Source organism: Lutzomyia longipalpis, chromosome 1, assembly GCF_024334085.1.
Source record: "Lutzomyia longipalpis isolate SR_M1_2022 chromosome 1, ASM2433408v1".
Classification (NCBI taxonomy): Eukaryota; Metazoa; Arthropoda; class Insecta; order Diptera; family Psychodidae; genus Lutzomyia; species Lutzomyia longipalpis.
The window spans coordinates 16,581,050-16,596,015 of record NC_074707.1 but is presented as its reverse complement, the minus strand read 5'-3'; the positions used below and the strand labels follow the sequence as shown (position 1 = coordinate 16,596,015).

The window sequence follows — 14,966 nt, the reverse complement described above, 5'->3', positions numbered from 1 at the left end:
CAAAAAAGTCACATCCAAAAAGTTGCATCGCGATGACGTCAACCAAAAGTCACGGCCGTCTGTTCAGAGCCAATTTTGCTTTTTTTGGAAAATATTCGCTGCTTTCTACTTTTTTTTTATTAATTAATACTTGATACAAAGATTATCGATATTTCAATAATCGATTAACCAATATTTTATCGACAATTTCATAAATTCGGAATCTGGTAAGTAAAGATTGATTGATTTTTTTAAATATCATCTCAATAGTTTTAAAAAGATCTAAAAACTCATTTTTATTGTTTTCATACAATTTATTTTACATTCTTTTGAAATGCGTTAAATTAATTTTCGCGCCCTCTTAATTCAAACCATCATCGCCAAATTCCGCCTTCTTGAGCCGATCAATTCCGACACTAGCCGAAGTTTGTGATGAAGAAATAGCATAAAAAATTTTATCCACCCAAAAAGACTGCATGCTCAAGTTTAATTGCAATTTCTCAGCATATCTCCGTGTAATTTGCATGAAAATCAGTGAATTTGTGTTTGAGGCAATTCGGAGAGATGACATCGAAGTTTAGGTAATTCGTGCGATGATGCAAAGTGCGGGAAATTCACATTTAATTGTCTTGTTTACCAATTTCAGCGATGTTGATGAATATGGATTTCAGAGGCCACCGGAATTCGATTATGCCAATTATGAAGCAATTATGTCGGAGTACTTGAAGGTTCTTGCGCGGCGACAGATGCAATGGGAGAAGCTAATGCGACGGCATGATCCTGCTGTCATGAATCGAGCACTGAAGAGATACATCCGGAAAGGTGTTCCAGGTAAGGGCTCTTCTGCTGAACCTCCGTAATAGGGAGAAAGTCTTATTTATTTGTCATCTCTTGCAGCACACTTGCGAGGGATTGTGTGGATGAAGACTTCCGGAGCTTCAGTGGCTAAAGCCTCAACGCCTGATCTCTATCGGAGCCTCCTTCGGCAGAAGCACGATGAAGACATTGTGGACATCATAAAGATTGACCTGCCTCGTACCTTTCCCAATAACATCTTCTTCCCGGACATCCAGAATCAGCTGTTCAACATCCTCGTGGCGTATGCGCATCACAACAAGGATGTCGGCTACTGCCAGGGACTCAACTACATCGCTGGGCTCCTGTTGATTGTCACAAAAGACGAGGAGAGCACTTTCTGGCTCCTTCGACACATTGTGGAGTCAATCGCACCGAATTATCACACCAAATCCATGAGTGGCCTTATCGTTGACATTGCTGTCCTCAATGAACTGCTCCGTGTCCGTGTACCTGATGTCCATGCACACATCAAAGTGATTGGTCTTCCGTGGGCTGTGATTGTCACCAAGTGGTTTATCTGCCTCTTCGCCGAAGTGCTTCCGATTGAGACTGTTCTCCGCATTTGGGATTGCCTCTTCTCAGAGGGCTACAAGGTAAGTCATTTGAATGTCCTTCCTTTAAACGAAATTTCCTTTTCCTGTTTTTTTTTTTCGTTTTGTCTCTGGGCAGTCTTTGAATTTATTTAGAACTTCCAAAAATTTAATTAAAATAATGGGTTTAGTTGTGGTAATTCTGCGAAGCTGTAATAAAATCAATTACCGTCAATTGGGGTAAATTGGAGCACAAGAAATTTTATTCAAGATGGCAAGAATAAGAATTGGGAAGCAAAGAGTTAGAAAATTAGGTTTTAATTCAGATTATTCTTAAATTGTATTGAAGCTCTCAAAAGGGAATTTCTTACCCTTATTCCTCAATTTTTCATTATTATTTGGCGCCATTATCAAAGCTCGTAGCCAATAGGTCGCTAGTTTAAACAAAGATCGTGAGAAAAATATTGTCTAAATAAATTAGGTCAATTAGATTAAAATTAAATTCATACACATTCATCTGTTAAAATACCCTCAGGTTTTTGTATCTCGAAAGCCCCTCAAAACAGAAAAAAATCAATACGGAGGCAGGTTCTTCCGTGGAATTTTTATCTACATTTTTATTGTTTTATTTTTGCATTCAATAAGTCCTTAATAAAATTGATATCATAAAAAATATAGAGGATTAGGCAATAAAAGGACAGTAAAATGGTGATTACTCGTATAAAAATAATAAAAGTAGATTCAAATTGCTTCTTTTTAAATTTGTTTTTGTGGGTTTCTAGACAAATTATCAATTTTAAAAGCATTTAATTAAAATGATTTTAAAATTAAGGCTTTACGGCTTATTGATTTTTTTGTTTTTCTGTTTTAATTAAATCGGTTTGGCTATTCCGTTTTTTTTATTAATTAATTAATTATTAATTTATTTATTAACAATATTAAATTAATTTTATTTGTTTTCATTCAGTAGAAAATATCTTAGAAGCGATTAAAATCAATGTTTCCGTTTTAAAAAATTACCCCATTTTTTCAATAGACAAATTTTCATTCTTTTTAAAAAATCTACTGACTCGATTTTGATAAAAAAAATTGTTTTGAACATCTTTGAATAACAAATAATAAAAATTGAAAAATAATTTTCTTCTAATCAGAATAATTTTCTTTAAGTTATTGAATAATCTTGAGAAAAATCTAATTTCAAGATATTTGAGAAATGCCAATATTCCAAACGGTCAACAGTTTCTAAAAGCCGACAGAAATGGATTAAATAAATACATAATACAGTATAGAGCGAAAAAACTGTAAATGTTAACCTGCTCAAGAGTGAGAATCTCTACCTATATGAGAACCTTTAAAGAGAATTATATCTTTAAGCTTGTTCGTTAGTAGCATAAAGAACACTAGAATAAATCGATATATCCTGCCGATAAAAACTCATAAAATTGCTAATTTTCTTGTATTCAGAATATTTCTTATTTTAAGTACTAATTTAAACAATCTATAAGAAAGAAATCTAAATTCAAAAAGAAAACTTAATTTTAGCACTAAAAATTAAATCTCCATTAAAATTTCTTTCCCTGTGATAGAATATTCGACATGAATCTGTGTTATAATATGAGATTTATTTTAGTCAAAAAAAAAAAAAAAAAAGAATTCAGAACATTTAGCTTGGAAATCGTCCTAAATTCAACAAACGATTTTATTAAATATTTATAATGTTTGAGAGCTTACAAATTGAAGCCAATACAATTTTCGTGTTGACCTGCAAGAACACCCACGACATGAGAAAACTTCAATTAGAGACCTTCAACCTTTAAATTCCCGCTGCTATTGTACATTGTGTGACTATGTTGGAGGCATTTTCTCTCGCTCTGGCGTGCACGGATGACTTTTTGGCCTCGACACCCCTCGAATTAGAAGTTAAAAAGATAAAGTCAATCATAACGCGTCCAGTTATAAGAGTTGGTGTCCCACAACGTGTAGAAGTTTGTTTATGCGTTGTAGTGCGATTTGTGAGCAGAATTAGTAGGCAAAGTTGATTTTTTTTTATGAAATTCAGCAATTTGATAGATAAAAATGGTCATATCTCTGGTTCTATAAAACCTACAGAAATTTCTTGACTAGTTTTGGAAAGGTATTGAAATAAGGTGTAATTTGATATATATCTCAATAATTTTCAAGGTCACCTGTAGAACACAAAATGGCGGATTTTTGTTTAACCAAAACAGTTTTTTGCATTTTTTATCCTGAAGGAATAGTACTAGAGGTTTCTGGTGTTCTAGAAAGTTGTAGGGAATTGTAAAACCTTTAATTTGATACCAAGATGAGCAAAATCGGACAAGCAGTTCAGGAGATATGACTTAGAACTTTTCAAATTAAAGATTTTTTCAAACTGCGATATCTTCCAAACGGCGACATAGATTTTCTTCATTTTTGGACTGGTGCAAGATTATTAGTTCTGCTACAACATATCAAAATTTAAAAGATTTGCCTAATGGGGATTCGGAGATATTGCCCCTTAAAGTTAGGTAATTTTTGTTTTTGACTTTAGCGCCTCTTGTGGCCATTTTTGGAACTCGGAATGTTCTAGACAGTTGTAGGGCTTCTTGAAACCTTTCATTTGATACCAAGATGGTCAAAATCGGTCAAGCCGTTCTCGAGTTATATCGAAAAAACACTTTTCGCTTTAGGCCGCCATATATGCTAAACCGCTTGACCGATTTTCAAGTATAAATTGTTGATGAAAACGTCTCACTGAGCCCTACAACATACTAAAATTTCAGACCTCTAGCTATAAGGGAAGTGGTTGACGGTAGTTCAAAATGGCGGACGGCGGCCATCTTGGATTTTGAAAATGCGAAAAAATGAAAATTTACACCCACATTTCTATAGAAAACTTCAAACCGGAAGTCTCTATCTTTTACCGTTTTCGAGTTATAAAGCAAAGTTCGGGCCAGAGGCCGGCAGGCCGGCCGGCCGGATCAAAAATTTTCCACCACCATTTTCGAAATGTGGGATGTCTAAAACGTGCTCATACCAAGTTTGAGCCCGATCTGAGGTGGTCGGTTTTTCCGACGATTACAATACTTGGTGTTGGCCACGAAGTGGAACACCAACTAATAAGGTACCGAAATGCAGCATTTTTTCGACTGATTATGAAATTGTGAAAAAAATGAATAATGTTGGAATAATGGGTGGGATGAGTAGTGTTATGAGGAACCTTCAACATTTGTCTATTTTATTATTAGTTTTTTTTGTACTTTCCTTCAAAATGAATTGAAGGGTAGGTAAATACCTACTTTTTAAATTGACTCAGCTTTTTACCATGGAGGTGAGTTTGAGAGAGTTTTCTGTTTTTTTTCGTATTTACAGATTTTATTTCGTGTCAGCTTAACATTAGTATTGCGCCATCGAGACACCCTCATGGCAACTGAAGACATTTCGCAGCTGGCAAATGTGTTCAGAGAAATGCTTCAGAGTACGTTGGTAACGAATTGTCATGAATTTATGAGCAGCATTTTCACCATTCCGGGCAACATAAGGCGTCGTGATATCGAATCTCTACGGAGTCAGGTTGTTCAGAATGATATCCAAAGTGTCATATGTTAGTGTGCGGGGACGTTATCAGTAAATAACATGCGGACACGGCAATGTGGGAAATTTGATTTGAGGGTCACCAACAGGTGCAGCAAATAGCGCACGCCTCTTGTTTGTGAGACATGCAATTCAACTTTACCAAAGAACTTTTTTTTTTTGTCAATACAATGAGCGAAGAATCAACCGACGACGCAACTATTCAACCCAATAAAGTCTCAGTGGTGTTATTTTATTCAGTAGGACACATGTTCCGCGTCAAGTCCCTTGACAATATTCACGTGCGCCCTATGAACCTTCAGCAACACTGAATTTCATGAGAATGATAAACTAAACAGACAACATAATTTCCCCTATTTATGTACTAAATACTGACCTCAATGGTTGATGTGAATTTTTCTACATTGGCATCACATAGCAATCATTTGGCTATTTCGGCTGAAAATTAATTTCTGTGTAAAATATTATGTTAAGGTGATTTGCAAAGAATTTAAAATAAATCATTTTACGTGTTAAGCTATAAAAAGTTCAGCAACTAATCCTTTTTATCAGTCAGTATTAACTTTTGACCATCTTCTATGTATATTTTGTATCATTGATCAGCTATTTTTGCAATACTTCAAACAGGGGCGTAGTCAGATATCTATTTTGGGGTGTTTTTTTTGTTCGGGATTTTTTTTTTTAATTTAAAGGACACTCAAAATGAATGGAAAAGAACAACTTGTGAGGCAAGGTTTCGCAGGAATGTTAAGCAAAGTCATAAAAATGAGATTTGCTTACAAATTAGCAGCTTTTGAAAATGGGTTTGTGTAATTCTAACGTTTGACGTTCTTTTCTATCATTTGTCGTTTCCTTCTAACTTCTAACTTATCGTTTAACGTTTTTTTTTTTTAACTTTTAAAACATTTTTCTTCTTTTGACGTTTATTCTAAGGTTAGAATTCCTTTTATGTTTACGTTTCTTTTCTATTTTTTGACGTTTTATGTATTTTTTTTTTTTAATTTTGAATATATAATTCTAACCTTTAATGTTTTTTTTGTAAGGTTTAAAAATGTTTTTTATTTGATTAACCTCTAAAGAAAAACCTGAGGTGGCTGTTTAGACATCAAAAAAACCTTATCTGACTACGCAACTAATTTTTATGAATTTTTACTTTTAAGAACTAGCTTTCTTTCTCGAGAATTTCATTGCCAAAACGGAATAGATTTATATAAAAAACAATCTTGTTTTGAAACAGGAATTTAATGAATTTAATATTAAAAATATATATTTTTTAATCGAACAAAATACTGGTATGTATCTACCTTTGAAAACAAATTTTAATTTAAGATTTAGTATAAATTTTGTTTTAGATAAATAATTTTTTAAATATTGCTATGAATTTAATAGAGATTTTCTTTAATTTTATTGCATTATGCAAACGAATAGTTTATTTTAATCAAAATAAAATAAAATCTTCATAAAATAAATCCAATAAATATATTCTAAATGCAGATAAGAATCCTTAAATCTCTTTAAAACGTTATCAAATCTCAATAGAACCTCCGTAAATTCAAATAAGAAAATGTTTGAAAATCTTGCTAATTACAACAGTGTGATTTTTAGAGATAAAAAAATCTCATTAAGTTTTCAAATTAACCCTAAAATAAATTTTAATAAAATGTTATCTTGAAGATTTGTTTTCCAATCTATATTTATAAGAAGAATAAGTGAACCAAACTGTTATATAAGGGATTGTCTAATAATTTTGGAAACTATAGGTTTGATTCTGTCTGAAATCTATTCTTTTTTTGCAATTTGAGTGTTGTGGAAGATTTTTGGTATTCTGAGATAAATGTTACAAGATTTATTATTCCCTTCTTTAGGAATTTTTTAAACAATTATTGGAAAAGTATTTTTTTTAAAGCATTATAAAAGATTTATAAAGAAATATGAGCTGTCAAAATCTTTCATCTCTTTAGTTATTAAAAAATATAAGATTTTTTACAGAATCGACCTCTGTAAAGAATTAAATTATTATTTGTTAACAAATAAATTCTTTTCCTCCCAACTAACACCTGCGATAGATTAGTTTTAGAAAAATTTAATAAAATTTTAATTGGGCGATGAATTTGATTAAAAATTGATTTAAAATCTACCTGTAAAATAGGTCATAAAAAGCCTGCAATAGTTTCCAAAAATAAAATTGGATCATCCCTTAATTCTGAAAGTCTCGTCACATTTTACCACACTCTGTCTGAAAGTCAGTTAACAAGTGAAGTAATAATGTAGAAATTACGGCAGAAAGGAATGAAAATAGCTACGTCCCACGCAAACTTTGCATTCAACATAGGGTTAAATGTTAGTGAACTAGTCAACCACAAACGCAAAAAAGTATACACGTCAGGATTAATAGAGTTGTCGTCTTATTGAAATAGTTTGCTTTTATAGTGGAATGTTACAGTGAGTGTATGTATATGGTATGCTCGGGAGTCCTGTTGAGGAGTTAATAAAAAATGTATAATAATTTGTATGCAATGCATTTTCTTCTATCATCAACTTTCCTTGAAAAAGTAGGGGAGAGTGTTCAATAAATTGGAGGCATTCAATCACCAAATTACCCCTTAAAAATTAAACAAAATACCTCCCCTATGCGTTAGCTAATTAAACCCTCTTCTGGCAGACATTTGTGTCAATCACTTATGCAGCAGTCCAATTTGGAACAAATTTCCAATCACATTTACCTGCCAACGAATAAGGTAATGCAAATTGCATGGAAGCATAAATAAAGACAGAGCTTTTTGTTGATTTTTTGTTGTTCTAAACTTTATTTTATGATGCGAACATGTGGTATGATTATGTATGTATAATTCATTTATAAAAGCAAAGAAAAAAATCATGGAAAACTCTCACACATTGCAATAACTTTTCTTTTTTTTAACACAATAACTCACACACTACTGCTTTAATAATTTTTCTTCTCTTTTCTTTTTTTTTGTTAAATATAATTTTAAATAAAAAACATCTTCGTAATATATGTTTTTAAATATATAAATAGCCATTTATATAACGTGGTTCATCTATAACAATATCATATAATACATTGCGATATAGTGGTACGTTTAATATATTAATTGTGTTTCCTCTCAGGCATTTTTTGAATTTCATTAAACTTTAAAACAAATTGCATAAATTAATTAAATTGAAAATATTTCATATAATACCGATACTTTTTCATAAATAACCATATTCGTCGTTTGAACATGTTGTTGACTCACTGTTGATTTTTTTTAGTTATTGTATACTTATTACTTAATCACTAGTCGAGCAAAAATAAAATACGAGCCAGAAAACAACGAGATTATTTTTAGTTGACGTTTCGATACATAGAAAGACTTTCTTCAGGTACCAAAAAGTCACAAAATTTGATTCTGATCGAACGGAGAGAAGGGAGATGGAGTACAATTCAATTTTCCTCAAAACTTTCTGGCCTGATGAAACCCTTTTCATGATCGAAACGTCAAAAAATCCCGCCTTTTCTGAACTTCTTTTAAATGTTTATTTTTTTTTGCATTCACTTCCCAACAAAATGTTTTTTTTTAAATTTTAATTTTTGCGAATCACACTCAAAAATCAACACGCTTTTTATATTTTCGTCACAAAAATCTATAAATTTTTTTTCATCTGATTATTTATATTATTTTATATATTTTCATTTATATAACAAAGTATACTGATATAATCTTTTCCAACACCCCTCAACTGATTGAAAATATTGTCTGGCACGATTTAAATTTATACTTACAATACAATCTTACTTTTTTTCCTCTATACTATAACGTCTTTCTCAATTTTCTCATTTTTTTCTCATAATTTTCTCCCTGCTATATACGCAATTTAAGATTCATTCAACAAGACAGTGGTTGTGCTATGCAAAATTCCATTAAATGGATGAGCTCACTTTTTTTTCTGCTAAAAATTCAATTTTCTTTCTTGAAAATTTAGGTCATATTTTGGGCTATATGCTTGCGAAATAAAATACTTGTGAGTCTCACAAATTATTTTTTAAAAAATATTTGAGGTTAAAAATGTTTTTTTTTTGTAAATTTGTAAGAAAGGAAATATTTTCAAACCTATTTTTTGGTTAGAAATTGAAATATTTCTTTAAACTTTTTTTTAGGTTTTGTTTTTCTTTTTTAGGTTTCTATTTTTGTATAGATTTACCGATAAATATTACGAAGGTAACATTAAAACTAATTTAGAATCCTAAAAATTAAAATAATAATAATAAACTTTATGAAGTAAAATGATTTTTTTTTAATCTTTCGATTTTTTATAATAGAAATTGAAAAAATAAAAACAAAAATCTGCAAACAAAAAAAATACAATTTTTATCATGAAAATTATAAAATGGATTATTGAATTTCATATTTTTCCACTATAGGGGTCGATTCTGTCAAAAATCTTTTATCCACTTATTCTTTTCTTTCGATTCGACAATTTTAAAATTTTTGATATTCTGTGAAAAATATTAAAGATTTTACTTGTTTTTCTAAAAGGAAAAAGACTTCCAGAGCCTTTTAAAACCTTTTAAAAGATTCCTAGAATAATAGATCTTATATTTTTCTATTTTTAGTAAACAATAAAAAAAATTAATAAATAAAAACAAATATCAAAAACTTACAACACCTTTCATGTTGCAAGAAAAAATATTTGACAGAATCAATCCCAGATTTTTTGAATTTTTTTTTTGAGAAATTATCTCTCCGCAATTAATAAAAATTTGCCAATTTGTATAAAATCCTGCGTATCCTTTTATCTCATTTGTATATAAAGTTAATTTCCCACCAACTGATTTTTTCATTATAATCTTGAAATATAATTGCTTTTATGTTACAAAATGATCACAGATCAATGTATTATCTGCTTCAAAAAGTAAATCTTGTTTATTTGAAATTTTTTTATGAACACGCAGAGCGAAGAAATAAAAAAATGTTCTTAAATTTTGTTTTATAGAACAAACTCAAAATTGATTTTTTTTCACTACAATTTCGATCCTATTTCCCAACCTAGAATAATGTAAATAAATTAACAAGTTAAAAATTAATTATTGAAAGTGTCTGACCAAATAGAATTTTGATTTTTTCATTATTCCTAAAGGTTATTGTTTTTTTTTATTAAATATGCTATTGACATCCAACCACGAAAGCTCTATTAACCACACAGTTTTTTTTTAATAATTTATGTTGCGCACTTAAATGAAAAAAAATGGATGTGCTTTTTTTCCTATTTTGCTCATCACATAACTTATGGGTGAAACACGTCTTTATAAAAGAGTAGTATAATAGATTCTAATTTGGATTGGTTGTCTTACAAGTAAATAAACCTATGTTGATTTTTAATTTTTCTTATTCCATAAAATGATTTTTTTTATACTTTTTGAATCATCTTCACGGGTGATTTTCTTTTAATTAGAAAAGGTGTTTTCTTTAAATTCAATTTTGAGTTTTTTTTAATCATTCTATATAAATTTATTCTTTCATTTTACATTTAATTATCATAGAGTAGGTATTAGGTCAGGATCGTCAGGATAGGAAATTACAAAAAGGATACAGTACCAGGTGTGTGTTATATAAACACCCGCATTCGCGCATTATGTAAATAAATGTCCTTAAATGACGTAAACTTAAGGTGATGATAGATTTATTCTTCTTTTTGTTGTTAAAAAACTACAAGAGTGTGAAAACTCATCCCCAATTTTGAAAAATTTAGCATTTTGGAAACGTTAAAGTGAAATCGCGGTAGTTTTATAATTATTCTCATATCTCCCGATAGAATGAGACACCGCATGGAGAGATGGTGTTATAAGCCGCTACTAGTTGAGGCATTACCAAGATTGCTCTCCAGGGTGTCCTCCTTATGTCAGAGGGGTTGTTTGTAGACTTCAATGGCTGGTGTTAGCATATCAACACGAGTTGATATTGATGAATCACTAGAAATAAAAAAAAAAAAGAAAAAATAGATAAATTGCATTAGCAATTAATTTAGTTAAAAGTCACTGTGAAGGAGATTTCGCAAATTCCTTGCATCTGGGCGTTTTCTATGCTAATATTTAGCTTAACTTAAAATACTCTCAACGTCTTTAATTGAATCGATTAGGAAATCAATAAATGTAAAGGCAACAAATCGAAACGTCAATATATAATAGGGAAATTATGCTTTTTCATTTATTAAAGCTTTCCCTATTTTTCTTTAATTTATTTTCAAATCATTTTGGGAATTAAAGCTTTAGGCAGATGCTCCACTTTCTCCCAATATTTCATCGTTTAGATGGGATAAGTTTTCGTGTCTACTGAAAATTTTGTAAAAAAACGAATTAAGGCCCATTTGGAGACCTCAAATATTTGAGATCCTTTGGGGTAGATTCTAATTAAAATCTTTTCTTTTCTTACAATTCGTCAGTTATAAGATTTTTGACATTTTATTTCATTAATAGTGTTTTAACACTTACAAGGGCACGAATTTCTAATCTGAAACTTTGAGCTTAATTTTCAATTATAAAGAAAATGTTTTTCCAGATTTTCTTTTGACGAACTTCTAGTATTTGAAGTCGCCTATATATAGGTAGAATTAAGGGACGGTCACGTTATTTTGGAAACTACCTACAGGAATAAAATGGTCAAAATGTGAGAATTTCAAATAAGTTTTTTGAGCACAAAAATTTATTTTCTAAATCGAAAGATTACTGAATTCTTATCAGTATTTGGCCATTTAATAAGAGTGCAAGCCAATTTCGAATTTTTGGTTTCAAATTTTGCTTGAAAATCGCTTTTGAAAGTCCCCGAGTTTCCAAAATAACGTGATTATCCCTTATTAAGATAAATTGGATAGATCTTAATCTATGACGGATTTAAAAAGTCGAATTGGCAGCGATTATCAGTTTAATCCTTCAAGTATTAAAGGAAAATTTCTTTTCCAGAGCTTTTTCTTTCTGTCTATTTTCTAGAACAAATTCTTTTTTTTCCTTTATAGAACGACTCTGTCGAAATTTTATAACAATTGTTAGAAACGTTTTTTTTTTTATCAGAATCGACCCCTTTGTTTCCTTTTTCACTGCATCCGATCTGTTGTTCTTTTCCTTAAACTGTTCATTTATTTTTTTTTTCACTAATCGTGACGATTGAATGCTTGAACAAAATCTCTTTGCTACATAATAGCATAAAAACTAACTCATTTCCTTCTTTATGACGTTTCGAAGATCAATTGTTATTTTCATCAGGTCTAACTAACGGCTTGAACCATCTAAGCTTCCTACATCACACTAAGCCAATTTTACAGAAAACACTCTGAAAATTAAGAAAAATGCATAAAGAGTAAAAGAAAATCACCTTAAATTTTCTATCCTGGGCCTTCGATTGAGACCACGTCTTCGCGGATGTCTTTCCCTTTTGCACCTACAATCACAATGCAAGACGCACAGCGCAACTGATGATATAACGGTTATAATAAATGGCACCACGAAAAAATTCACAATCATGGACACTTGATCCTCACGCTTGTAGTTCGTCATGACCACTGTTCGGTTGAATTTTGAAAAGTAGCACGGGAATATGGCACCTTCGACACCGTAGAGATCCGTAAAGTTTCGACACTTTACACTAGGTGGGTAGCCGCATCCCTTAATGTTCACGAGAAGCTGTGCCTCCTCCGATTGCGGATGGAGTTCGGTGTAGTTGGCTAAATGGATCCATGTGGTTTGATTTGTCGCGTCGACAACAATGGGTAGTGTGAGATTAGTCGTATCGACGTAGGTGACGTAGATGTGGGTGCAGCGATACATGTCTGATGTGCATCCCTCACGGCAGGAGCTCCAGGAGCAATTGAAGATCCCCATGAGATCCTCACGGCGTGTTGTTGTGCACAGGGTGGGTTTGTCGATAAAGTCAAAAACAAGCGTTGATATAGCTGGATCTACGTAGAGTGGTACGAGGAATAGGAGCGATGCACCAGCTGTTACCGAAAAGAAAGCCAGGGTGGATGTAACGTAGAAGTTTGCCTTCTCGCGCCATGTTCGCTGTACTTTGGCATTCTTCTTAGCTGGCGCCAGTTCTCGCGCTTTCCGCAGTCGGATTTCCTGTTGTTGCTGCTCGAGGAGTAATTCCGAACTGCCGCTCCTCATTGTTGTTCAGCTCTAAGCTAGACGCTACCAACTTGCTTCGTGTCCTTCGTGTCACGTAGATGGCGTTCTTGGTATCGGCGTCCTGTCCACCACAGCATCCCCAGTACGAGCAATGGCGAAGGACACATCGGGATGTGCTCGCGTCCTAACCACCACCACACGTCTCTACATCACCATCTGCGACTACTCTAGCTGTTTTTCTTTAATTTATTTCCTCGCTTTTCTTTTCCTTTTTTTATTTTTTGGTTTTTTAGTTTCGTTCCACTTTTGAGGGCACGTACAGAGAAGAATACGACGGGAGAGTTGTAGCTGTCCCACGAAGCACCTAGGATGTGTGCTGTTCACTCCTAAACTCTGTGTTCATGACCACAGACATTAAAGACGGGCACCACCACGCTGTATGTAGCTTCTCCTCTTTTTCGGGGGAACATGAAGATTATTTAATTGATTTTGTGGTTTATAGAATTTTTTTCGTCTTCTTCTTTCCTTTCCACCCCAAAACGACTCACACGCGATGCAAATTAAAAATGATCATAAATTTACACCCTCATTTTCGCTTCATTTCACATATTTTCTTCTTTTTTCCATTCCACGATTTTTTTACATTCGTTATTCTCAAATTTTAACACACATTATGCATTTTATTTCTTCTTTTTTTATTACATTTTCTTTGTAATTCAACACAACATGAAGAAAAAAAAAAGAACCAACGTGACACCTTTTTTTTGTACAAAGTATTATGCGAAAATCGATAATGCGATTAAATATTGGCAAATCACTGTCACAGATTTTCCTTTTCTGTGTACTTTTCAATTTTCACTTTTCTTTTTTTCACGAGAAAAAAACTTTAGCTCTCAATTCACTTTTTTTTTGTGGTGGAAAAAAGCAATTTTTGGTGGGAAATAATTACAACGGAGACACTCCAAAATTAATTTATGCTTTTGCAATGAAAGAGGAAAATAATTTTAGTGCACAATAAAAAAAATAATAACGATTTGTGGGGGTCCTGTTGAAGAGCGCGGAGGAGTGTATTATCGTGCGAGCACTTTTTGTACCATTATTACATAATCGAAGCCACCGAAATCAAAATCATGAAAGCAGCTGTAATCTGATAAATATTTTAGCCTATGTTGCCTCCCAAAGTGAGTGCCTGCGAACCCAGGGAGGAGCTCTCCTTGCGCTGTACACGGGGCTAAATAATGTGGAAAATGCTGCCCAAAAAGTTCTCTTCAATAATGAATAATGTCCAATGACTTTTTCTTCACCCACAAAATTATACACGGAAAATTAAGGCATGGCAATTTTTATGAATCGCGCTATACACAGGATACTGACTGCTCAGCAGAATTTTCCTCTACATGGGAGCGTCCCGATCAAAATATTCTGTTGCGCATGTACCGGATTGTCCTCCAAATTTCCCCAATTACTCATAAATTGCTCCCCCTCCCCGCTTTCTAAGCTCTCAACTCTCTCGCCAGGATATTCATTGAAGTTTTCCGTAACATGCGCCCTCCCACTAAATCCCTTAATTTTTTTTCGGGGGGTGGTGGTGCATTACTTATTAATCATCCACGATAATTCATGCACCCACTCTGGTTGTCTGTGAAAACACCCCCTTTTTCCTTTTTATTTTCTTTCTCTCTTTGGAAATTCCATTTTGTACAATTTTCATTCACATGAATGAAACCGTTTGACCGTTGGAATTTTTTCAAAATTTTTAAAATTATGATTTTTTTTGGAGAAAAATGTAGAAATTATCGGAAAAATATCGTTGGAAATGTCCTTTGAGTCATGCAAACTTAAGCTTCGCTTCAGCTTCTTGAAGATTTGTAATTAAAAGACTCAAA

At 32.3% G+C, this 14,966-nt stretch overlaps 2 protein-coding genes across 2 annotated transcripts; one reads left to right on the top strand and one right to left on the bottom strand.

The window, feature by feature from the left end:
- Nucleotides 1-396: 396 nt before the first annotated feature.
- Nucleotides 397-7,471, top strand: LOC129793465 (growth hormone-regulated TBC protein 1-A). The gene is made up of 4 exons (XM_055833504.1): nt 397-560; nt 626-810; nt 877-1,430; nt 4,740-7,471. The coding sequence occupies exons 1-4, from the start codon at nt 544-546 to the stop codon at nt 4,974-4,976; spliced, it is 993 nt and encodes a 330-aa protein (XP_055689479.1). The 5' UTR covers nt 397-543; the 3' UTR covers nt 4,977-7,471.
- A 267-nt stretch (nt 7,472-7,738) lies between these two features.
- On the bottom strand, nt 7,739-14,865 carry LOC129793469 (protein tipE). The gene is made up of 2 exons (XM_055833520.1): nt 12,329-14,865; nt 7,739-10,932 (listed from the first exon to the last, which is right to left on the bottom strand). The coding sequence occupies exons 1-2, from the start codon at nt 13,117-13,119 to the stop codon at nt 10,863-10,865; spliced, it is 861 nt and encodes a 286-aa protein (XP_055689495.1). The 5' UTR covers nt 13,120-14,865; the 3' UTR covers nt 7,739-10,862.
- Nucleotides 14,866-14,966: the final 101 nt, after the last annotated feature.